At 43.9% G+C, this 24,408-nt stretch overlaps 4 protein-coding genes and 2 non-coding genes across 6 annotated transcripts in view; 4 read left to right on the forward strand and 2 right to left on the reverse strand.

Annotated features, from left to right (window-relative positions):
• The window catches only part of LOC127914047 (ephrin-A2-like), a 49,263-nt gene extending 44,514 nt beyond the window's left edge, over nucleotides 1–4,749 (forward strand). The window contains exon 4 of the mRNA XM_052488966.1: nucleotides 3,867–4,749. Coding sequence (XP_052344926.1) covers nucleotides 3,867–4,000 — 134 coding nt within the window. The 3' untranslated portion in view covers nucleotides 4,001–4,749. The remainder of the gene's footprint in view (nucleotides 1–3,866) is intronic.
• Nucleotides 4,750–7,413: 2,664 nt separating this feature from the next.
• On the reverse strand, nucleotides 7,414–10,731 carry LOC127914048 (tumor necrosis factor ligand superfamily member 11-like). The gene is made up of 2 exons (XM_052488968.1): nucleotides 10,434–10,731; nucleotides 7,414–9,316 (listed from the first exon to the last, which is right to left on the reverse strand). Exons 1-2 carry the CDS (start codon nucleotides 10,581–10,583, stop codon nucleotides 8,687–8,689), a joined length of 780 nt encoding a protein of 259 aa, XP_052344928.1. The 5' UTR covers nucleotides 10,584–10,731; the 3' UTR covers nucleotides 7,414–8,686.
• A 126-nt stretch (nucleotides 10,732–10,857) lies between these two features.
• Nucleotides 10,858–13,664, forward strand: LOC127914049 (peptide chain release factor 1, mitochondrial-like). Its single transcript, XM_052488969.1, is given in 11 exon segments — nucleotides 10,858–11,310; nucleotides 11,516–11,547; nucleotides 11,549–11,614; nucleotides 11,706–11,787; nucleotides 11,971–12,078; nucleotides 12,197–12,369; nucleotides 12,436–12,482; nucleotides 12,484–12,583; nucleotides 12,712–12,840; nucleotides 12,924–13,022; nucleotides 13,136–13,664. Coding segments are annotated over 11 exon segments (1,008 nt in total). The 5' UTR covers nucleotides 10,858–11,249; the 3' UTR covers nucleotides 13,247–13,664.
• Nucleotides 13,665–13,800: 136 nt separating this feature from the next.
• On the reverse strand, nucleotides 13,801–21,002 carry LOC118377146 (WW domain-binding protein 4-like). The gene is made up of 10 exons (XM_052488967.1): nucleotides 20,855–21,002; nucleotides 18,495–18,567; nucleotides 18,149–18,211; nucleotides 17,645–17,771; nucleotides 17,110–17,307; nucleotides 15,719–15,789; nucleotides 15,495–15,570; nucleotides 15,218–15,403; nucleotides 14,936–15,113; nucleotides 13,801–14,732 (listed from the first exon to the last, which is right to left on the reverse strand). Coding segments are annotated over exons 1-10 (1,197 nt in total). The 5' UTR covers nucleotides 20,857–21,002; the 3' UTR covers nucleotides 13,801–14,509.
• Nucleotides 21,003–21,209: 207 nt separating this feature from the next.
• Nucleotides 21,210–21,281, forward strand: trnae-uuc (transfer RNA glutamic acid (anticodon UUC)). Its single transcript has one exon. It is a non-coding gene; the product is annotated as a tRNA-Glu (tRNA).
• A 1,894-nt stretch (nucleotides 21,282–23,175) lies between these two features.
• trnae-uuc (transfer RNA glutamic acid (anticodon UUC)) lies at nucleotides 23,176–23,247 on the forward strand. The gene has a single exon. It is a non-coding gene; the product is annotated as a tRNA-Glu (tRNA).
• The last annotated feature ends 1,161 nt before the right edge of the window (nucleotides 23,248–24,408 follow it).

Consider the following 24,408-nt stretch of genomic DNA (forward strand, 5'->3'; position numbering starts at 1 on the left):
AGCCTGAATGACTGTCTACTCCCTGGACCAACCTTAGGTCCTTCCTTGCTCGGTGTCCTTCTCCGGTTCCGGCAGCACTCTACAGCCATCAGTGGAGACATCAAAGCCATGTTTCATCAGATTCGTTTACTGCCTTCCGACACCACACTGCTCCGGTTCATATGGCGAGATATGGAACGAGATGCAGAGCCCACAATCTATGAATGGCAGGTACTCCCATTTGGCACCACCTGCCGTCCTTGCTGTGCCATATACGCTCTGAAGAGACACGCACGGGAGCATCCCGACAGTGACCCAGAAGTATTGGATTCAGTGGGAAATGCCTTCTATGTGGATAACTGCTTACAGAGCATCCCATCCACAGCTGACGCGAAAGCACTCCTTGATAAAGTACAGAATCTCCTGTCCAAAGGGGGATTTGAGGTCCGACAGTGGGCTAGTAACAGAGCGGAGGTTATCCAGCACCTCCCGCCACAAGCTAGGTCCAGTAGCAGTGAACTATGGCTAACGCAGTCTGGTGCTAACCCAGAAGAGCCCACTCTAGGACTGAGGTGGAGCTGCATACCGGATACCCTGGGGTATAAGCACCGCTCATCCCCGAGTACCGAAACCCCCACTCTGGGCACCATCTATCGGACCCTGGCCAGTCAATACGATCCCCTTGGGTATATCCAGGACCTGTGGCAGACCAAGAGGGACTGGGATGAACCAATCCACCCGACTGAAACGATGGATCTGTTTGGAAACAGAGTTAACGGAGCTCTCTGATGTCCAAATGCCAAGATGTTATGTACCATCCTGTGCTGACCAACCGGGATCATGCCTGGAACTGCATGTGTTCTGTGACACTTCGGAGTGAGCTTATGGGGCGGTTTCCTATCTTAGAGTGGAGGATAAGGCAGGCCACACCCATGTCTCCTTTGTCATGGCCATGTCCAGGGTCGCACCCGAGAAGCAGTTGTCAATGCCTAGGCTGGAACTCAGTGCTGCCCTTTCCGGAGCCCAGTTGGCCTCTACCTTGCGAGCCGAGCTCACCTTGTCAATCCAAAGGGTCATCTACTGGAGTGATTCGACCACTGTATTGACCTGGCTCAAGTCGGAGTCCTGCAGGTATAAGGTGTTCATCGGAACTCGCATTGCAGAAATCCAAGACCTAACAGAAGTCCAGGACTGGAGGTATGTTGATAGCATAAACAATCCTGCTGATGACATTACTAGAGGTAAAACCCTTCAGGAACTGGCTCAACCCCATCACTGGAGCTTGGGACCACCATTCTTGTCCCAACCAGAGAACGAGTGGCCGACAGCCCCCAGGCGTACGGCCCCTCCGCAACCAACTGAAGCTCATGAGTTAAGGAGGTCCGCCCAATGCTACAGCATTTCTACGGAACCAACATCGGCTCTCCCTGACCTAACACAATCCCAAACACTGCCGGATCTGATCACCGCCACAAACCAGACCTCAGATAGGGTGGCTTCTATACCCACCTCCCTCGCGGCAGAGACACTACTCCTTCAGCAAGCACAAGCGGTTAGCTTCCCTGAAGAGTTAAAAGCTCTGAAAGCCGGTAGGGAAGTGGCTAATGACAGCCGCCTTCTCTCTCTCTTGCCCCAGAATATGATCCAATCCTTGGAGTGATCAGAGTCGGAGGGAGGCTGCGCCAAGCAGAGGTTTTGGACCCAGATGCTATCCACCCAATTATCATTGACTCCAGACACCCTCTTACCAGGCTCCTCATCAAGAGTTATGATGAGAGGCTTCTCCACCCAGGGCCAGAGAGGGTCTATGAGGAGATGAGGCGGAAGTACTGGATAATTGGAGGACGAGGAGCCATTCGTAAGCACCAATACGCCTGCGTAGAATGTCAGCAATGGCGGGCCGGAGCTACGGTGCCCAAAATGGCAGATTTACCCCCTGCTCGCTTGCGTCTCTTTAAACCACCCTTCTGGTCAACAGGAGTAGATTGCTTTGGCCCCTTGATGATCAAGTTAGGTCGTCGTGTGGAAAAGCGCTGGGGCATGCTACTCCAGTGTTTGACAACCAGATGTGCCCACCTGGACCTACTGGAGAGTTTGGATACGGAAGCCTTCCTCATGGCCCTACGGCGGTTTATCTCCCAACGGGGGAAACCCTACGAGATCCTGGCTGACAGAGGTACGAACTTCATGGCAGGAGAAGCCAGGTTGGAGGAAGCCTTCCAAGCCATGGAACCCAGCCTCCAGGATCAGCTGATAGACCAACAAATCTCATTCAAATTTAACCCTCCAGGTGCTCCTCATTTTGGAGGAACATGGGAACGAGAGATCAAATCTGTAAAGACGGCCTTACGAGTCGTCCTAGGGGACCAAACTGTCACTGAAACTGTCTTTAGGACCGTCCTGATAGAGGTGGAAGGGATTCGGAACTTCAAACCCTTGGGATATCTCTCTGCAGACATCGCTGACCCCGATCCGGTTACACCGAATATGCTCTTGATGGGACGCCGAGATGCGTCACTTCCTCAAGCCATGTATGCTGATACCAACCTCGTAGGCAGACGCCGGTGGCGACACAGCCAAATCTTAGCGGACCATTTTTGGGCCCGATTCATTCGGGATTACCTACCAAGTCTACAGCACAGAGGGAAATGGCGGAGAGAAATGGCCAGCCTGGAAACTGGCCAAGTAGTAATGATGGTGGACCCTCAGCTGCCTCCGAGCCTCCTGGCCGGTGGGCCGTATAACTAAGACCATGCCTGGGACCGATGGTCGTGTTAGATCAGTGGAGATCCAGGTGAAGAACCGGACATATATCCGGCCAGTTGCCCGACTAATTCCTCTCCCTGAGATGACAGAGGACGGGGAGCAATGAGCCTTTTTTGAGGAGTGTGGAATTTAACAAATTTCCGGGGTGGCTGTAGAAAAGGCCCATGGAGTTGGTGGAATAATCCTTTAATTCATTGCCATTTACTCAGCTGGGCCAGGGGCGCTTTAATTAGGTCAGGTGGAAATGTCCGACAGATCTCAACTCCATAAAAGGAGGAAATTGCCATCGCCTGATCTCGCTGCTTTCTCTTCCTTAACTCCATCTGATCCAGAAGTTCTGTGCGTCCATGAATCCACCACAGACTACTCAGTAAATATGCCACTTTATGGTTAAAGGAATTCCTGCCTCAGTCTCATCCATTCCTCTGTCACCTGACACGTGACCACCTGTTCACCTTCACTGTCAGTCATCCAACCTGTCCAGCTACCCACACAGATTCCACTAATCTTTCAGTAGTTCCTAATAGAGACATGACTCCTCTCCTTTAAATGTAGTTCCTAATAGACATGACTCTTCTCCTTTAAATGTAGTTCCTAATAGAGACATGACTCCTCTCCTCTGTAATTACTTTTTTTTTCTCTAACTGACATAGAAACCTCATCTTCTTGTGTGTGTGTGTGTGTGTGTGTGCGTGTGTGTGTGTGTATTAAACTGTAATTAGGTTGCTTAAACCCCCTGCTGAGGTCTTGGCGACATTAGTCTCCTCTCTCTCTTTCTCCTCTACACTCTTTCTCTCTTGCTGTATCTGGAACTCCAGCACTTTCTTCTTATTTTCTGTCTATTTTAGTCATTTTCTCTCCATTCTGTTGTTCTCTCTCTCCAATCAGTTGGTTGTTTAGATTTCTTTCACTCTAATTTCAAATGCTTCTATCATTTTCTCTCCACTTTCAGATCGTTCTGGCCTTCTCTTTCTCTCTGTTCTATTCTGTCCTATCTCTCCTTTCAGAAGTTCTGTCCTCTCTGTCCCTCTGTTCTGTCGTTTTCTTTCTCTCTGTCTGTTCAGACTTCAGTGTTTTCGCTCTCTGTTGAATCATGCTGTCATTCTCTCTGTCTGTTCCAGGCAGTTCAGGGTTTGACTCTCCAGAGCCCTTTCTGACTGATGGAGCTGCAGACTGGAGCCCAGAGTCCCTGCTAGCCCCAGCCCTAATACCCAGCCTGGCCTCACTGCTACTGGGCTATCTCTCATCGCTGTGACCCCTCCTACACTGGAGCAAGACCTAGACCAGTCTTTGTTGGAAGACTGCCTGTAGGACTGGCTGGCTGTCCTTCAAACACCCACACGCTCAGGGAGAAACTCTCTTTCAGTCCTGGATTAAAAACCACTGTGGGTCCCCAGGACAACATTTACAGCTCTTGGGCTAATTCATGGATGAAGAGCCCCTTGTCTAAACTTAACCCTAACCCCTCTGGGGTGTCTGAAGGGACATGGATGTGGGGTGGTGGTCGTTGGCTGGACACACACATGCATGACCACTGTGAATCTGGACTGAACTGACGGTTTCTGTTATGTTAACATGATCACATATAATTTAACTGAAGATGGTTCCACTGATGTCATGGTTATATTTGAAATGGACAGTTAATTAGAATTCCAAAGTGCAGATTCTGATCTGACACTCAGAAGCCTTCTGATGGACATAGTTACTGCTGCAACGCCCAGCCCACAGAGGGAAGAGTAGAAGGAGGGGGAGAGGGAAACAGGCAGTGTGAGAGAGAAATAAACAAAGAAAAGGAGAGAGAAAGAAAGAGAGTCTCGGGACCGAGACTTCTTTAAGATACTTCTTTAATGTCGGGAAGAGAACATAATGAGAAGGCACTGTGTTCACACACACACACACACACACACACACACACACACACACACACACACACACACACACACACACACACACACACACACACACACACACACACACACACACACACACACACACACACACACACACACACACACACACACACACACACACACACACACAAACAAGAACACTGACACGTTGCTACCCTGTTTCATCTTATTTTTGTTCCGTTTAAAAGCACCATCAAATATTCATGAGAGAGAGAGGGATAGACAGAGAGACAGAGAGAGAGAGAGAGAGAGAGAGAGACAGAGAGACAGAGAGAGACAGAGAGACAGAGAGAGAGAGAGAGAGAGAGAGAGAAAGAGAAAGGAAAGTTTGGTCCTTGCTTTATTCTCCAAACCTAAAACGGTTGATGATGACTCAATATTCTGTTCCTCTGATGTTGCGTGTCTTAGTGTGTATAATCCGCCGGTAGTTGGTTCTATCATGTACAGCATTTACGCTAAGGCGATCCCTGCCATGGTTTAATGTATAAAGGGTTTCCTTCACGTCTCCATCTCATCAGTTTGTCTCCTGTTCTGATCTGTTGTTTTTGTCAAGATGATGAGAGACAGGAGAGAAACACACCAATAAAGGTTGTTTTGGTCTACAAAGTGACTGTCAGTTATTATTGTCTTCCATACAGTAACACAGGAATAGTTGCTATTTCTTGGTTGAAACCATTGCCCTCTGCTGGCCAGTGAGTGTCAGAAATATCTCTAAATTCAGGGGGAAACCCAAGTTACTTGTAATGGGGAGGGAAAGCCAGTTTTCTGTAAAAACATGTTTTTGTTTTCAATTAATGGCTTTCCAATTCATCACTTTCACTGAAAAAACTATGAGAGAGAAAAATGTAAAATGAACAGCAACAAAACTGTCATGCACAGACCTACACTAGGGCCTGAAGTATGTCTTGGCTTGGGAAAACTCCTAGCCTTAGGTCATACTACAAAACGTACAGTTTTATGAACCAGAATGCTAACTTATGGCACCTCGAGGTGTCTCTTGAGGTCCTGGATCTCTCTCTCCATGTGGTAGATATCATCAGACTGCCTGTGGCCGGACTGGGCCTTCATTAGTTGGTAGTGGAGACGCTTCACGATGGCATCGTACCGTCTGTTCTGGATCTGAGAACAACACACTTGGGTTTTAAACAGATATTGTACTTTTTGATTAATTTATTTTACAATGGATTGCCAAATGTCCAGATTTGATTCTATACATAATTTGTATGTGATAAATGACAGTCACTATGGTTTCTGGTGGTATGAGACAGTATAGATGTCAGCTATGTGTATTTACATGTTTCTTTGTTCCCAGTGTGAGGCCATAGCCTACTGGTTAGGTCCACAAGTGGTCTTTTAGGGTTAGCGAATAAAGTAAGGACCATTCTCTCCATCTCTATACCTTTATAAATCTCATTTATGATATGAGAAGATGGCAGTTATGGAGAAAATGTGTCCGTAGGCTATTTGATTGCACACAGCAGACCTCCAGGATATCTACTCAAGTCACTAATTTTGTTTTCTTACTAAAACCAGAATATAGGAAGGATATAAGGAAGCCAGTACTGATACATCCCCATTACGCTTCCATGCACACTTCCTGTAACTGTGTGCGCGTGTGTGTGTGATGGGATCAAGTCCTTTCAGTTTTTGTGCAACCTACTGGAAATGTATTGCGACCATCCAGATGAACAAAACAAGGTTTCTTTCCCAGGCCCATGCAGCCCATAAAGCCATGACCCAGTAGGATTTGGCTGTGAAGGCGGGTGAGGGACCCACCATTAGCTAAACAATAGCCGATAGATTTGATTTACTAGCACAGGTCCTGACAGTTATTTGTGCTGGTGGATGTAAGTATTTTATTTGTTGTTTGGGTTTGTTTGCGCACTAAAAATAGCAAATTGTTTGAACGTGATGACAGTTGGAGTTCCCCATTTGTGGTTGAATGCTTAGGTATAGGGAAAACACTGGGATATTATTGTTAACATGTTTGCCTCCAGATGCTGAAGTTCTGAGTAATTAGCTGCTGTGGTTTCTGAGTCTTGTGGCTTTATTGAGACAAGTTTACGGTGAACGAAATAGGTGCAGGTGTGTGCCTGTGCCCTGTAACTAGTTATGAAAACAAAACGTATGTGCTGCAGTGAACATCATGATCTTATAGGCTATTGCGCCATTACATCATCTGCACTTTTTATGCGTTTGAATTTCTCATGTGTGTTTGATTAAATAGAGCCCTCCTCAGTCAATCTCAGTCTGTTTCTCATAAACACAACAGAATAAACTGTACTGTATGTACGACTCCACGTGGTGCTCCCTTTCCCTGCCTCCTTCCCTCCCTCCTACTGTCCCTCCCTTCCTCCAATCCCACCCTCCTTCCTCCAATCCCACCCTCCTTCCAATCCCTCCCTCCATCTGTGACTCAATATAACCACAACTATTTCCTGTCTGGTTCCTGTCTGGTTCCCTGACATTGTCTCTCATTCCCTGTGTCTCATCAGCACAAAAACATGTGTGCCAAAGAGACGGTCTTGACTAGGTCACAGGTGTTCCTGTTTTTATCCTAGTCTGCATTGTGTCAACACAACAAAAACATTAACTAAAAGTATCTGTTGCTATTTGTTGCTATTATTTAGTCCACTCCATCCTTCCTCAAAATAGGAAGAGAGACAGTGAAGGGGTTATGGATGGCGATACAGTAGAACATAGCTATGTTTATTTTTAATTTCATACAATGTTGATCTTTTAAATACCATTCATAACTCTAAAACAGGGGTTGTTGGCTGTGGGTGATCAACTACATGAATACCCTGTTATTCATCTCATCTGCTGTTATTTGGGCTGCCTGTGTTTTGAGGTGAACACTGAGGTTTCCATGTGTTTGATGCCATTCCATTCACTCCGTTCCAGACATTACTATGAGCTGTCCTCCCCTCAGCAGCCTCTACTGATTTGAAGTATAGTAATTTGAGTGCTTGCTTCAGCAGTTTTACAAATGAAACCTTTATTGATAGCCGAGCTGATTCGTGTGCTATTGTTGCCCATTTCCTGAAAGGTTATAGAGTGGTGCCAGTTACATGCCAGACTGAAAACAAATGAGAAACAGTCTTTGCTTCAGTGGACGACTTTAAGACTCTCTTAACAGTGCAACTGTAGAGCTGAGATAGGTGGCGTTAATGCAGGCTTGGACATGGAAATGACATGGGAGGGAAGTCAGCTCTCAAGGGAAACATGGTGTGTGTGTTGAATTGTTCTAATCCAAGCATGGACAGATCGACTCCTCACTTTTCAAACGGATTTTCACGTGAAGAAGGCAAACTGAGCATAGTAATGACATTACACGTCAACAAAGGAGTATCTCATTTCATCAGAGACATGAGGCGAGGTGGGGGAGGGGCAGGACTATAGGGGTGAGTGAAACCAGGGAATGAATAAGGAGAGTAGGGGGCCTCTAAATGTGCATGACACAGCACTCCCAGCATGCATCACTAACTGGAGTTATTCCCTTCTAACCACAGAAAGCACATAAAATCGAAGGTGCCCTGCGCTCGTACGCCAGAGAGACAGTGTCAAGTTTTCAGAGATGTGCTGAGGTAAAACAGTCTCTCAGGGTGACACGTAATGGTCTAATGGTATACCTGTTTTCCTATGACATGGGTTGAAGCATGGCAATATTGGTGATAATAACAGAGCATTTATAATCTCTCTCCTGTATTTTTACAATTGTATATGGCTTTATTGGAATGTTCTATAAACACACAAAAAACGGAACACAGAATTGAATACGAGAGACATCAGAAAATACATAAATATTGAAAACTTCATAAAACTAACTTCATAAAACTAAATTAAAAGTGAGCCAAATTCAGTTTGTTCTCACAGTATAAAAATACAAAAATCTATTCCATATGCAGACAGTCCAGCTATCTAACAGATAATAATTCCACCTCATCTACAGCCCTGAGCTGGGAATGGTATTAAAGAGATATCAGTTACTAATTTATCAATTAAGTGCCCTGCGTCTCCTTCCTCATTCTTCATCTGCTGATTCTGAAGGATCCGAAGTAGCTTCCGTCAGCTTCCGGGTCCAGCAGCCAGGAGTTGGACACGCTGACGTAGATACTGTCCCCGGGCCCCAGGGGGAAAGCCCCTCCCTGCTGCTGACAACACATGTGGTAGTGGCCCCTCTGCCAGTGCCTGGTGCTGCCGCTTTTCATTAGCACAGCTGGCCTGAGGGGGGCACTGTGACTTTGACGCTCGTGGAACACGTATTGTATAAGAAGGGCACCAGCCCCGACCCCATCTTCTCTGTGAATGCTAGGCTCTGCTGAACCCCCTTTTCTCCCTGGAGCATGAGACCCAGACTCCAACAGTGACTCCTCTACCTGGTCGTAGTACCTGAAACAGGTTTTGGCGTAGATGTAGTACAGGCCTCCCTCGCGGACTAGGATCCTGCCATCATGGTACCCGATCTTGGACAGGTGTCCATGGGCGTGGTCCCAGTGGATCATTGTGTTCTGGATATCTCTCTGGATGTGCCCACTGGGAGGCTGAATGGGCAGGTGGGCTGATGGTATGACCTCCCTGGGTTTTTTTGGGCACCTCTGTGACTCCCCTCTCTGGTGTTCGTCCGAAGTCTCAACTAGGGCTGGTCCGGTCTGGGTGACCTGAAGTTGCCAACGGAGACAGCAGCAAGAGAGGTTAGAGGTCACAGTAGCCCAACTCCCTCATTGGACATCGATACCCTGCTGTTAGAGACACATTTATAGAGTTATTGACCACTTGTCACTTAAACTTTTTTAGGCTAAATCAGGGTCACACAGTGTATTTCTTGGTAGTCTTAAACAAATCTACTTTGAAACTAAAGTATACACCTCACACACATGGTTGTGGGCTTAAAAAGAAGACACCTGCACCATGTCAGATATAGAGTTGAAATGTATTACATTTTGAGTTTGCATTTCAATATTACACTTTATATACATGACAGAAGACTGAAATATTACAAAACTGTTTGACATTGAAACATCGGATTTTCTGCAGGTTTTTGAAATAATGTTTATTAATTATGAAAAATATGAATAACATTCCACCCATGAGGCCATTAGGTCACTTTATATGTACAGTATATCCTGTATTCTAGTCAAGGCTCATCCTATATAACTAGTGCTGTACACACCTTCTCTATTAATATACTGTCCCTACAGACCAATATACATATTTATATTCCGGACTCTGACATTACTCATTCTGATATTTCTTAATTTCTTACTTTTTGCATTATGTGTATATTGTTTTGTATTGTTAGGTATTACTGTACTGTTGGAGCTAGAAACACAAGCATTTCGCTGCACCTGCGATAACATCTGCAGATCTGTGTAAACCAATAAACTTTTATTTTGATTTGTTGCTCTCTTGTGATACATAAGGCTACTTTGTAAGCCATAAGAGGCAATAGCCAGTAAAACCGTCCATACAATATGAAACACTTTGCCTCTATTTGAAGTTTAATGTGTTATAGATGTTGTGGTGAGAGAGCAACCACTTGAAATGGATTACATTTAGTGCAATGTGTATTTGAGGCAATCATTGTATATCATTTTTTTTGTTCAATGTTTTCCTGCAGCACATGTAAACTGTTATGACAATAACTTTTTTCTTACAAAATACAATTTTGTGCTATAGAATTACATCGATTTTATGACCATTTTTAGAGGAGACTCTTGGTATTATCCAATCAAAGAGACCTATGCATCAGGAATTGTATTATTATGATTTCCTTACCTGTTGAAGATGACCTGTCAAGTGAAGTACTACAGCAACACTTGATACCACTTGAAGTAATCCCATGAAAACGACGGTACCAATAAGAGTTCTGTTTGAAGTTGCTTCTGTTCTCCTGAGCTGCTGAAATCTTGGCAGACTGCTTTCCATTTCATAAAGATCCGTTTAATACTGAACGTTAAATATCCACTGTGTTTCATAAAAACAGACCCAATGTTAGTCTATGCTTTCCCCGAGATATGTTTGTATATCTGCGTATTCTCATTACCAATAGACGTTTTAAGAGGTGGTTTTCTCAGTTTAGTACCCCCTCTTTGAGGACCAATCAGATTACAGATGAATTGGAATAGCTTTTTAACACCACCAGGGGTGCTGTTGTAAAACACTGCGCGAAAAACATTATTTATGACTACATATCCCAGCATTCAACACCACCCTTTGACCTTGCTGGAAGCGTGACTATATTCTTTACAATGGTACTAAATATGAGATGATAAACTCATGTAACCAGTTTACACTTACTTCGTATACACTGTAGCCAGATGCTTAAGCAGAAATGTATTCGACTGTATGGCTGGTGCGCCCTCCACATGCGCAAGACAATATGGAAGGAACTAGCAAATCGATCACTCGTATCATAAAGACGTTATTGGAACAACCATTTGGGAGATTTATACCGGAATGAGTCCGTACAAAGATATCTTCGGCAGCTTGTGGAAGAGTACAGAGATGTCACCAAAACATTACAACATGGGTTTCTCAACGACCCCGCCAGGAAAGAGTTGAACAAGAGACAGATGTGACTTTCACATCGGCATGTTTCAGAGCTCTGAACACGCTGTGAAAGACCTAGAGGAGGTTGAAACTCTGCTTCAGAGTAAGTAAGCTGTGTTCTGTTTAGTTTATTTTGTTAATTGCTAACTAACTAGTGGTCTTTCTGTATCTTCCTTTCACAAGTGTCTGTAACGCCTACGTGCCGTAATGACCAGAAGAGGTCGCCAATGCTTCTATAACAATGTGCTAACTGTGAAATGTGTCATGTATCTGAAAATGTTGTAATCATCCATATTCTCCTTTTACAGAGACAGTCGGTTCCAAAGAGGAAGACCGACAAAATGGTCCAGCTACTGAAAGAGGAACAAGCACAGATCACCCAAAGAATCGAGTCATTGAGAAAAGATGTACGAACAGACATGAGACATAGAACATTTTAAATTTCTGCCTTGGTCAGTCTGGAATTTGATGAGAAAATCTGAATTCATATTCCCCCAGTTGATCCAGACACTAGTACCCAGTGACCCACACGACACCAGTAATGTCCTTCTGGAGGTGGTAACAGGGAGGACAACAGGAGGTGAGTCGGTGAACTGTAATTACTCAATAAACAGCATAGGCCATGTGTAACAGTATAACTTTAGACCGTCCCCTCGCCCATACCCGGTTTCACATCCGTTACACATGGACAACGGCTCTCCATTACACTCCTGGTCCTGATGATAATGTATGTCCCCTCTCTGGTGCACGTGTTTGGATCCAGGTGACATCTGTCAACAGCTCACCAGAGAGATGTTTGACATGTACCAAGGCCTTGCCAGCCACAAGAACTGGGACTTTGAGATCTTCAACTACACACCTGCTGAATATGGTAATGGTTCTCTTCTGTCTGTCCTACTGTCTCTGTGTTTTATGGGTCACTGAATGAAAGTGTCTGCGTTTCTGTATGATTGATTGGTGTGTTTTATGGTCTGATTTGATTCACTCAGGTGGACTGCACCATGCGGCAGTAAGGATAGCGGGGGAGAGTGTGTACCGGCATCTGAAGCATGAGGGAGGGACACACCGGGTCCAGAGGATCCCCGAGGTGGGCCTGTCCTCCAGGATGCAACGTATTCACACAGGAACCATGACCGCTATCGTCCTGCCACAACCCAACGAGGTACTGTCCTGTCTGTCTGTCGGTCTGCCTGTCTGAACGATAATACATTGGGATTCTGTTTTGTAGCTGGACATCAGCATTGACCCTAAGGACCTGCGGGTTGATACGTTCAGATCGAGGGGCGGGAGGTCAAAGTGTCAACACAATGGACAGTGCTGTCCGAATAGTACACCTGCCAACAGGTAAGAGCTTACAGTTCGGAGAGACAGAATATGTATTGAAAATCCACTTTAAGAAGTTTTTTCATATCTTTATTGAAAACCAATTCTTGATTTTGAATTGATTTCCTGATATTGACTGAATTGAAATGGAATTACTGACTGACCCGTTCTCTGACCCTAGGTACGGTGTCAGACGTCCCGCTCTCAGCTGCAGAATCGTGACACGGCCCTGCGCGTGCTGAAGGCCCGCCTCTACCAGAGCATGATGGGCAGAGAGACGGAGCAGAGACTTACGGCACGCAAACAGCAGGTGATCCCCGACACACAGTCCCATCCTAACGCTTTACTGTCCCCCTCATCACCTCAGAGCCATTCATGTTACTCCTTCTCCAGGTGGGCACTCGCTCCCAGTCGGAGAGGATTCGCACCTACAACTTCAGCCAGGACCGCGTGACAGATCACCGGACTGGCTATGTGACCAGAGATATCAAGGTGGGCTTCTAACTATGCAAACAAGCAGTCTATAATGGAAGTTGATTTGTTGTGTAATGTTTGTCATGTAGTGGTACTAGTTGGTTAACGTGTCTTCTGTATTTCCTTGGCAGGAGTTCATGAGGGGCGGGGAGCCCCTGGATGACCTGATCTCAGAGCTGTTGGAACACGGAGACAAGGAGGCTCTGCTGGAGCTGGTGGTGACCTGCAGTCAGAGATACTGACTCAAGACAGTGTGATGCCTTAGTTCTGGGAGCTAGCTGACATGACCCACTACAGCAGCACTGACAGGAGAACAGTCAGACCAGATATGGAAGCAGTTGCGCAAACACTGATCCTGGTTCAGTTTGTGAAAAGAATGGCGTGTGGGTGGAGAAGAGAGCAGAGAGAGCCTGGCTACAGACAACCCAGCTCTTTAACCAGTCTCAAACATACCCAATTACACTAGCATCTTAATAAAGTACTAAAACTTGACTGAAAATAGTTGGCGATGAGCCCTGCTCCTACTGGGTGTGTCAGAGCTATGTTTCAGCCCAACACACACGCTCTAATCTCAAGCACCCAGGCTGTCTGGCAGCTGGCCAGCCATGGCATCTCTCCTACACAGCCATAGCAATGAGCATGTATTGGCACCAGTGAAGGGTTGAATTACCTTCGAGGCTGCTCGAGCCCCTGTGAAATGTTGGAGTTGCTCTGACAGAAGTCTGCAAAATAAATCTGTGGAAGACTATTGATTATTAAAAGCTGATGGACTAAAGGAAGAAGCATAGAGAAAATGTCCACACCAGCAGAATATATATTCAAGTACAATATTTCATCAAATCATACTGTAGAAAACTTTCTTTGCATTCTCCTTCTCGCATACTCCAACGTTGCTGGAGTACAGTTCAGGGCTGGGATTCCCCAAAGCATTGTAGCACTAGGATGTTAATACCATTGAAACTAAATAGACAAAAGATGGCCGTAGTGCTACGATGGTTTTGGGAGACTCAGGCATAAGCATGTACTGGTGGTGATGTGGAAAATAACCACCACCACAGTAAGGACATCACACACGCATAAGAAAATACCTCTGGGAATGATAGTCTGTCCGTCACGGCTGTAGGCTATTCAACTCAAAAACAAGCAGGAGGGCATCAGGCATTGAAAAAGGAAATTGTAAAGAGTAACACTTGAAGTTAGGACAGCTAAAGCCACTGATCCAGCTGGTTTCAGACGTCTGCTTGTACTATTCAACCCCAAAAGCTGCTGATATATACTGTAACTTGGGTGGTTGGATGGGTAAAATTCAACCTGAACAATTCTGAAATGATGGCATCTTGGTGAGTAGCTAACTCGAGTTCTCTGTAGCCCACAGGGACCTGACCTGCGTATCCAGGTATTATATGACGTTGCTCAAACAATAACAACAGTCTCCAACAACATCCCCCAGTTTGTCAAGCCTTGTGTCTGTTTAAAAAGAGTTAATATCTGAGTTAGCCTGAGTATTAGTCATCATCTCCCCGTTGCCTCAGGCTCCTGGAGGATTTCCCGTTCTCTGCTTTCCTCTTCCTGAACGTGGCCCCGGCTCCCGACGCGGGGCCTCCCTCGTCGCCCAGAGAGGTGATGATACGCTCCCTAAACTTGGGTTTTGGCTCAGGCGGAAGCTCCGTGGGGGCGGGGGCGCTAGCTGCACCTTCCACCTGTGGTAGCTGCAGGTCCACTTTCTCACTGGAGGAGAGAACATGGGTGGTGGTGGGTGGGGTATAGCGCAGGTAGGTGAGTTATTAGTTTAGCATTTAATAATGCACACAACTACAAGTTGGCTAAAGTAGAGACAGACTAGCACCAGGGTCCTGTTCATTAAGGCAAACTGTAACAAGATCTCATAGTTAAATCCAAATGAAGACATTGACAGTATAACAGTCTCTTACTAAGGCTCTTCTTCTTCCTGTATCTGCTCCCAGGCTCCGTAAGGGTTGGTCCTTCTGGGCTTCTTAACAGCAGGCATCTCCTCTTTCTCCTCAGGCACAGCTGCCGGTGTGTCTTTGGCCCCTTCGTCGCCCTTCCCACCGTCATCATCCTCACCATCTTTATTCTCTCCCTCCTTGTCTGAAGGTGGTATATTATTTTTGTGAGGAGAGCAAATGATTATTGAACTGATCGTCAGTCACCATGACTCAAATCCTAAACTAATGCCTACTATTGTTTGGTACCTGTTTGGAATCCTCTCTCCCCGGCTCCTTTGGTACTGTTGGAGCTGTCCTCCCCAGAGAGGGGTTCTGGCTGCAGGGCAGATGGGTCATCTAACCCTGGGGGGCCCACTGTCTCTCCACTGGGCCCGGGCCCAGACCCAGACTCACCACCGGCAGGGAGATCTGCAGGTCTTTCCCAGCTGGACTCTGTCAGAGTGGGGGAAACATCAAAACTATGTCAAACATAATTATGTCAAACATACATCATTCTTGTCATCACCTGTCTTCATAGACTGACCTCCAGTCTCTGTGTTGTAGTAGTATGTAAATCCATCAGGACTGATGGCCTCCATCCAGGCACTACCTAAGGAGATCTACAGAAAAAAAGTGTTCACACCAGGACTTGAATGCATTATCTCGGTACATTACACTGACTCTCAACATATCAAATGGGTAACAACATATAAGAGACTTCCTGGTGAAATTAAAGGTATTAAGAAATGACGTTAAAAAGTTGTCTACCTCGGTTTGACCTGGCTGTGGAGAGGGTGTGCTCTTTCCCTGCAACCCACATGGTTTGTCCCACTGAGATTCTGAAAAGATATAAAAACACAATGCTTCAGGAGAAAAGTGAATGGTCCTAGGTGTATGTTCAAAACTGATTTATTAAAGTCACAGTCTGACTTTTAACCCATCATCTCTGATATCTGTGGAGGTGTTGTGGTCTTCAGCCTACCCCGGGTTCGTACGGATATTTGCAAACCAAATTCAAGGGCTTTCGAGGACCACCAATTTGTAATAGTTCCTATTATGCAATTGTTTCTATTCGCCACCAGATGACGGTATATTCACCAAAACCTCACGACAAAAAACGTACTTACTATTCATTACTATCTTACAAGCTCTACTCAATACGTGTTTCACTACTTATTTACTACATACATTAGTGGTAAATCAGTACTGATGATGTAATTTGAGTAGTGATGAGCAGAATTTTGGGACATGCCTACTTGTGAACACACATTTCTTATTAACTCCAGCTTTATGACAGTATTGTAGTTTTATTGGGCATTTGGGAATCTACTACTTAATAGCTACGTCAAAGCGTCTTGCTTCTGACTGGCAGCTTTAGAGTCGCCGGTCGGGAGAAGGGCGGGTGGGCTGTGTGAGAAAAACGGCACGTGAACAGCAACCAGAACAGCAGGAGCACGGCTGCTGCTTGATAAAGTGGAATATCGCAGGCTTGAATGGGGCAACAAAACAAAAAAATCTCTGGAGAGAAAAAGTCCCAATGTAGAACTGGTGCCAGCGCAGGAGGCAGCGTTGTGCCTTTCCCCCCCAGGCCCGATTACACCATGCTCGACATGTCCAAGTCTGATGTATTTATTTTCACCTTACACAGTGTGGGTTGGTTAGGTCCAGTGATGTCGCGGGGGAAAAAAGGTGGGTAAACTATATGGAACAAAAATAGAAAATGGGTAGGTCCCATGTTTCATTAGCTGAAATAACAGACCCCATAAATGTTCTATTATACACAAAAGGCTCTATATTTGCCCAGCATTTTAACTATCGATGTGACGTTTGGCAGTGCCTAATCAGTCGGTTCTGTACCCGCCTGGCTGAGTGGCAGTATGGGTTGAATGAGAGAGCTCGCCTGGCAACTAAAGTGCGAAACACATGAACTAAAACTCGGTAGTGTATCTGGAAATGAATTCCTAAGAGCAATATATTTTTCTAATATTTTTCATATTAACATATTTGATAGTTTTCCGTTCTCCCATTTTAATTCAAGTACTTTCCAAGTACCAACTTGAGAAAATTTCAGAGTTTTAAGGTATTCAAGTAATTGAATTTCAGAGTGCCAAATTCAATTACTTTAAGCACTTCAAGCACCTTGTGTGAACCTTGCCTACCTCCTGTCATAGAGTTGTAGTAGTACGTGAGTCCTTCGCCTGTCTTTCCCTCCACCCAGTTCTCTGATTCGTTTCTGGGCATCCTCTCCTTTCTAGGCTTTCGCTTCTTTTCTTGTTTTCGAGATTGAGATGGAGATTGAGATGGAGACGGAGATGGAACTGGGCTTGGAGTTTGGGCTTTGGTTTGAGATGGGGAATCTAAGCAAACACACAAAATCACATCGATATATTAGCCATTTGAGCAGACACTCTTATCCAAAACAACTTACACCGAGTGTGTTCTAACAACTTTTTAAAAGCTTCATGTATCATTAGTCGTATGTACAGTATACGCGTGGTGTACATCATCTGACAAAATGCTTACTTGACAGGTTCCTTCTCGACAATATGCAACAACGAGATAATAAAATATAAGAATACAAAAACTCTAAGAAACAATGGTAATAAGTTAAACACTTATTAGACGGTACAAATAAAAACAGACTGGCAGGTTATTAAGTTAGTAAATCAATAAAACATTTAACTAAGAAGTTACCTGATGGTTTTATCCCCAACCTTTTCATATCCTCCTCATAAGCTTTCAGTGCAGCCGCCTCCATCGTTGCAAACTCTTTAGACTGACGATCCTCCTTCTTCGCCTTGTCAATGCTCTTCTTTTGCATCTGAACAGAAGAGGGGCCGGAGTATCAGTCAAGTCACCAATGAGATGACAGCATGGGGTGAGAGTGGCTTATCTGGACCTTATCTCTGCTGAAATACACCCCTAGGCCAGGCATTAGGGCTATGCATGCCAAGCTGTGTTTACAAAGCAGCAATAGTTTCCCTTGCAACAGTGACCCCTGTTGATACCTCTGTGTATTCACGTGTTATCAGCAGACTACATATAGCCCAGAGAGGAAACAGTATAGTCCTAGGTGATTGACACATTTATGGCATCTGTATTTCTTATGCAGTATGGTAGCGACAACCCTGGCACTGACAGGCACCCATCTTTCTATGTTTCACAAGTTGAAGGCAAAACACAATGATGACAACTCACCTCAGCAATTTTGGCAGCAACATTTTCTTTGTGGTTCTTCCCTCGTTCATGAAACTCAACACTCTGCATGAGAAACCAACAAGGGGTGAATACAGGGGTGAATACATGATCAAATCTTGTCCTCAGCCACAACCCCTTGCAATCATAACATAACAGACTGCTCTCTCTTTGACACACATCACCAAGAACAAGTAAGCATTCATTCAACGTTAGCAACATGAGAAGGGCCTAGTCAAAGAGACTGAATAACTAGCATGATGATCATGCCTGAATGGGTAGCTAGTTGGCAAATTACACCAACTTTACATACCGGTACAAATTACATGACAATTTACTCAACACTCACAGGTTTATTGTCGGCGATCCAGCACTTGCAGTACTGGCAGAATTTCTTCGGCTGGGACTTCCAATATTCTGACCTGAGTAATACAAACAACATTAAACAACTTCATAAACGTGTGTTTGAAAGCTGATCAGAATAGCAATTTGGGCAGTGAATAAAACGCAACCATGGTCGTACAAACTGAACCAGCTAGCTTATGTTAGCTTAGATGATGCAACAATACGAAATCAAATGTTATTGGTCATGTTATACAACAGGTGTAGACTTTACAGTGAAATGCTAATTTATGAGACAATTCCCAACAGACATATGTCTACAATGTATGTGTTTTTATGCACAAAAAAATTGCTTTATATATATATGTCTGTTTTTGAAAGATAAACACTTTTTTTATAACATCAAATTAATCAGAAATACACTGTAGACATTGTAAATGTTGTAAATTACAATTGTAGCTGGAAACGGCTGATTTTTGATGGAATATCTAAATAGGCATAGAGGCCCATTATCAGCAACCATCACTCCTGTGTTCCAATGGCAAGTTGTGTTAGCTAATCCAAGTTTATAATTTTAAAAGGCTATGATCATAGAAAACCCTTTTGCAATTATGTTAGCACAGCTGAAAACTGTTGTTCTGATTAAAGAACCAATAAAACTGGCCTTCTTTAAACTAGTTGAGTATCTGGAGCATCAGCATTTGTGGGTTCGATTACAGGCTCAAATGGCCAGAAACAAAGAACTTTCTTCTGAAACTCATCAGTCTATTCTTGTTCTGAGAAATGAAGGCTATTCCATGCAAGAAATTGCCAAGAAACTGAAGATCTCGTACAACACTGTGTACTACTCCCTTCACAGAACAGCGCAAACGGGCTCTAACCAGAATAGAAAGAGGATTGGGAGGCCCCAGTGCACACTTGAGCAAGAGGACAAGTACATTAGTGTCTAGTTTGAGAAACAGACGTCTCACAAGTCCTCAACTGGCAGCTTCATTAAATAGTACCAGCAAAACACCAGTCTCAATGTCAACAGTGAGGAGGCGACTCCGGGATGCTGGCCTTGTAGGCAGAGTTCCTCTGTCCAGTGTCTGTGTTCTTTTGCCCATCTTAATCTTTTCTTTTTATTGGCCAGTCTGAGATATGGCTTTTTCTTTGCAACTCTGCCTAGAAGGCCAGCATCCCGGAGTCGCCTCTTCACTGTTGACGTTGAGACTGGTGTTTTGCGGGTACTATTTAATGAAACCTCTGTCCTCCAATGGCACTCCGCTGTCAGTTTAGCCTACATTTCACTTATCTTAGTAACATTTTACTCCCTCTGTTTAATATAACACACATAGATTAATTATTAATTTCGGTTGCCTATCCTGACGTGAAGTTTGTTCTATAGAAAGTATAGAAAGAAATTAGGAGGGAGAATTTTGGCAGGCAAGAAAATGGCTTTCCCGAAATCCTCCCCCCCTCTAATTTCCTTAATTTTGTCACTATAGTAAAATACTTTGTTGCACATATCAGAAACAAATACTTTCTATAGAACAAACTTCGACAGGATAGGCAACCAAAATTAATAATTAATCTATGCGTGTTATATTAAACAGAGGGAGTCAAATGTAGGCAAGCAATAAACATTTCAGAACAACTAGTCGAATAAGACATGGGAGAGATTAACATTTTGGCAAAGAGATGTATTTATAGACTAATACACTTGAAACAAATAGCCAAATCGAAAAACTGCAGACATTACTAGTGCCTCCCCTGCGATCAAACCGCCATAAAAAAAATGAAACGCAGCCTAACCTGATCATTGAAGGACACAAATAAAATATGTGTTCTGCTACTAAGATCAGTGAAATGTAGGCTAAACTAACAACGGAGTGAAGAGCAGAAATCTCAACTAGCAAGCAAGTCGCAGCAATGAAGAATTGAGTGTATTCACGCGAAAGGAGATTTTGTCAGGGGGGTTCGGCACAACACCTTTACGGAGTCAATGTGCTTGGTTTACTTGGTAGTATAGGTAATTCAGTATGTATATATGGGTAGGGGTAAAATGACTATGCAATCAGGATATATAATAAACAGAGTAGCAGCAGCGTATGTGAAAGTGTGTGTCAGTGTAGTATCTGTGAGCGTGCATAGAGCCAGTGTAAAACACATGAAGAGTAATAAATAATAAAGGGTGTCAATGTAAATTGTCCGGGTAACCATTTGATTAACTTTTCAGCAGTCTTATGGCTTGGGGGTAGAAGCTGTTCAGATGCCTTTTCGTCACAGACTTGGCTCTCCGGTACCAATAACGTTAACGTTACATAGTTAGCTTAAGTAAATCTTAAACTAAATTGCAATGGGTGTGACGTGAAACAAAATACTCACATTGTGTCTTCTGATCCAATATAACGTTAATATAATGAAGGTAATACAACCTAGCTAGCTACACACAAAAGCAGAAAACGTTGAACATTTCTCAACCATCAACAACACGGCGTCCGTTTCTTATGACGTATATACGGATGTCTTTGAGGGTCAAAACTAGTTGTACTCGCTACTGTTATCGCTTTTATTGGCTTTATTTTGTCAACACAGTCGTTTGAAAGTGTCGTTTTAATCGCAGTTTATTATAAGGAATATGAGAAAAAGAATGGATTGAATAATATAATTACACCTAAATATGTCATCCGTCCCGTGTAGACGGAACAAATAGTCTATAGTCCGTGCAAAGTACAAGATCTCCCATATGGTCTAGCGGTTAGGATTCCTGGTTTTCACCCAGGCGGCCCGGGTTCGACTCCCGGTATGGGAACAACTGTTTTAAAAAAAAAAAAACATAATTGAACATGTTCTCTATAAGCAGCGTTTCCTCACCCTGCTCCTTGAATACATTGGTGGAAAAAGTACCAGATTGTCATACTTGAGTAAAAGTAAAGATACCTTAATAGAAAATGTCTCAAGTAAAATTGAAAGTCACCCACTAAAATACTACTTGATTAAAAGTCAAAGTATTTTGGTATTACATGTACTTAAGTATCAAAAGTAAGTCTAATTGCTAAAATATACTTAAGTATCAAATTTGCCTCACTTTCTTCTCAGTAATTATTTGTCCCGTTTTCAATAAGACACTCTCAGAGGGAACGGATGTGGCCACTATGCAGTCTCCCTGTCATGACTTTAGTAAGCCGTGGGTATCTTCAAATCTTCAATGAATTGACATGTAACCGACATGTAAGAAGTGGTTACCCTTGATGTCCAGCAGTCAGTGAGTGGTAAGGCAAACTGCAGTAGCTTTTTGGACTCTTTCCAGCACTGAAGCCTATGTGCTCTCGTACAGTTGTGAAATAAGTGATTTTGAAAGGGTTTTCCTGCTTGGAATTGTGTACATTGGATTTAGACTATTGCTCTAAATTCTAAAACCTCTGTCCTCTACGACTGAAAATGGCTGGAAATCGGTGGCAATCATTTTAGCCAATGCCATATCAATTTGGCCTTGTTTTGCTACAGATTTGTCCAATTTGGCCTTGTTTGCTACTTTGGAATAAGCTGGTCCATAGCAGACTGCGTAGCTGTGGGTCGCGGAGTAGCCCTACTTGACTGCGTGGATACATCTCCACGTGTGGAGGTGCTGGATCCACCACGATCACTAAGCAGGCCCGCTAGTTCCTCGAAGCTCTGCTACAGCTAGCTTCACAGTTGGGTGCACAGTGTCTCATATGCCGGTGTAGGTTGTGCGTAGAACCGGCTTTATATGAGATTTTCTTTTGGCAAATTCTACACTGTGTTCTAACATTGTCTACATTATTAAAATGCATCCAAATGCTACTGTGCTTCAGACTCATTTTCCAGCTGTTGTTTTCAGTTGTCCTTCCTCTCTCCTCGGCTGCTACAGTGTGACTGTGAGTGAGTTGGCTCCGCCCTCCCTCACGCATCTTTTGTTCATTGGTTGACACTGCGTGTCTGATTGACAGGAACAAGAGGTGAGACTGTTTGTCTGAGCAGACAGTCAGAACGAATGTGTGCGCTTGAGCACTTAGGCATATATATATATTTTTTTTCGCTATTTGAATTAATTAATGCTACTAATTTAAATATTTTGATTATTCATATCTTATTGTTTGTAAATAGATTCGGCTTTTCTGATATGCGAGCCGGCTCCCAAAGTTCACCTACAAGACTCGTTCGCGAACGAAACATCACAACAAACAAAGCATTTGTGTTTAGTGAGTCTGCCAGGTCAGATGCAGTAGGGATGACCAAAGATTTTCTCTTTAAGTGTGTGAATTGGACAATCGTGCTGTCCGTCTAAGCATTCAAAATGTAACGAGTACTTTTGGGTGTCAGGGAAAATGTATGGAGTAGAAAGTACATTATTTTCTTTATGAATGTAATGAAGTAAGAGTTGTTAAAAATATAAATAGTAAAGTACAGATACCCCAAAAACTACTTACGTAGTATTTTAAAGTATTTTTACTTATGTTCTTTACATCACTTCTCGAATACCCCCAACAGCACATATTTTTTATTGTAACCCTGGACAAGCACACCTGATTCAACTATTCACCAAATCCTCAATGAGGTGTTTGTCCAGGGCTACAATGAAAAGCGTACTGTTGGGGTCCTCAAGGGTTCGGAATTACCATTCTACAGTACTAATAGGCTTACCTGTGGATTTTACTGTTAAATTACTACTTCGTGTTGCAATCTCCCATATGGTCTAGCGGTTAGGATTCCTGGTTTTCACCCAGGCGGCCCGGGTTCGACTCCCGGTATGGGAATGGAATTTTTATTAAAACCTTGAACATGTAATGCACAGTAGGCCTAAAGATACAGGTACGGTATATGCCTGCCCGTGGCTTTGACTGTTAAAATATTGTGAACTGACAAAATAGAATACTCTATCCGATGTAGGCTACTCTAGTAATGCAGCAACTTGCACTCACAGTCTCACACCAGAAATACATGTTCATCCACATTACTCAAATGTCAACTTTGTAAATGTAACATGCTGACCAGACCGGACACGTCGCGTGCACAAGCGTTGCAGAATAAATGTAGAAATCAAAGTATTGCTCGTGGGCGCCAAGGAGCGTCTGCGTTGCCAAGGGCTAAAATAGAAGTCATTCCTATTTCTGACGCAGATCGCGCTGCAAGTCCCGCCTCCTCATTGGTTTATAGAAGCAGGTACCCACGTGCCATCTCCTCATTGGTTATACCCACGTGGGTGATTGAAAGACGAACTCTGTTTGCCGTGATAATACTATGAAAGTTTAGATGCTAATCACCATATAAGTTTGTAATATTTGTGTTGTGGAGAAATGACCAGGCAGGAGACGGGAGTACAGTTATTTTTCGTTTAGTCAAAACCCCTCGTCCTCTACAGTTCGCGGCACCCCAGTGCGCATGTGCATTTCCTATTAGGTGTAGTAACGTAACACTGCCGTAATGCATTACTGCTTAGAAACAGCACAGTAACTAATATAAACAGATGTAGATCCCAGATACTACACTCCTCCCCCATAGTGTTTAACTCCCAGAGAACAAGGTAAATATGTTAGGTAACTACTAATGCAATATCCGAACAATGCATTCTTAAACATTTTTCAACTACTGGGTTGAAGCAGACTTTTCAGAGCCCAGCACAAATCCAGGGGATTATTCTGCCCCGAAGATGGAGTTTGTGTCCTAATAACTAACCCAGGTAATGTCCTTTTTCTTTCCTTTTATCTAGGACATATTAAAGTGTTTGTTTTACTGTCCGTTACCTCCTTAACCAGCTCAACTCACAGGTCAAGCTTTTGAGGTGCCCTTCGCTGTCGAATAGGATATCTCCGCTCCTCCTGGGCTTCCTGTGGTGGGCCAGGTTCAGGTGGAAGGTCAGGCTCTGTCTCTCCCGTACGTCCACAGTCAGGAGAATAGTCCTGGGGGTCTTTATTGTT

The sequence above is a fragment of the Oncorhynchus keta genome, chromosome 30 (assembly GCF_023373465.1).
Source record: "Oncorhynchus keta strain PuntledgeMale-10-30-2019 chromosome 30, Oket_V2, whole genome shotgun sequence".
Classification (NCBI taxonomy): domain Eukaryota; kingdom Metazoa; phylum Chordata; class Actinopteri; order Salmoniformes; family Salmonidae; genus Oncorhynchus; species Oncorhynchus keta.

What these genes read in the sequence shown, in the direction of transcription:
- LOC127914048 (XM_052488968.1), bottom strand. Translation starts at nt 10,583, where the DNA reads ATGGAAAGCAGTCTGCCAAGATTTCAGCAGCTCAGGAGAACAGAAGCA. An exon ending in TGACAGGTCATCTTCAACAG is followed by an intron (nt 9,317 to 10,433) that starts GTAAGGAAATCA and finishes TGGCAACTTCAG; the next exon opens with GTCACCCAGACCGGACCAGC.
- LOC118377146 (XM_052488967.1), bottom strand. An exon ending in GTTGGGGATAAAACCATCAG is followed by an intron (nt 17,308 to 17,644) that starts GTAACTTCTTAG and finishes GTGTTTGCTTAG; the next exon opens with ATTCCCCATCTCAAACCAAA. An exon ending in CAGGAAGAAGAAGAGCCTTA is followed by an intron (nt 14,733 to 14,935) that starts GTAAGAGACTGT and finishes TCTCTCCTCCAG; the next exon opens with TGAGAAAGTGGACCTGCAGC.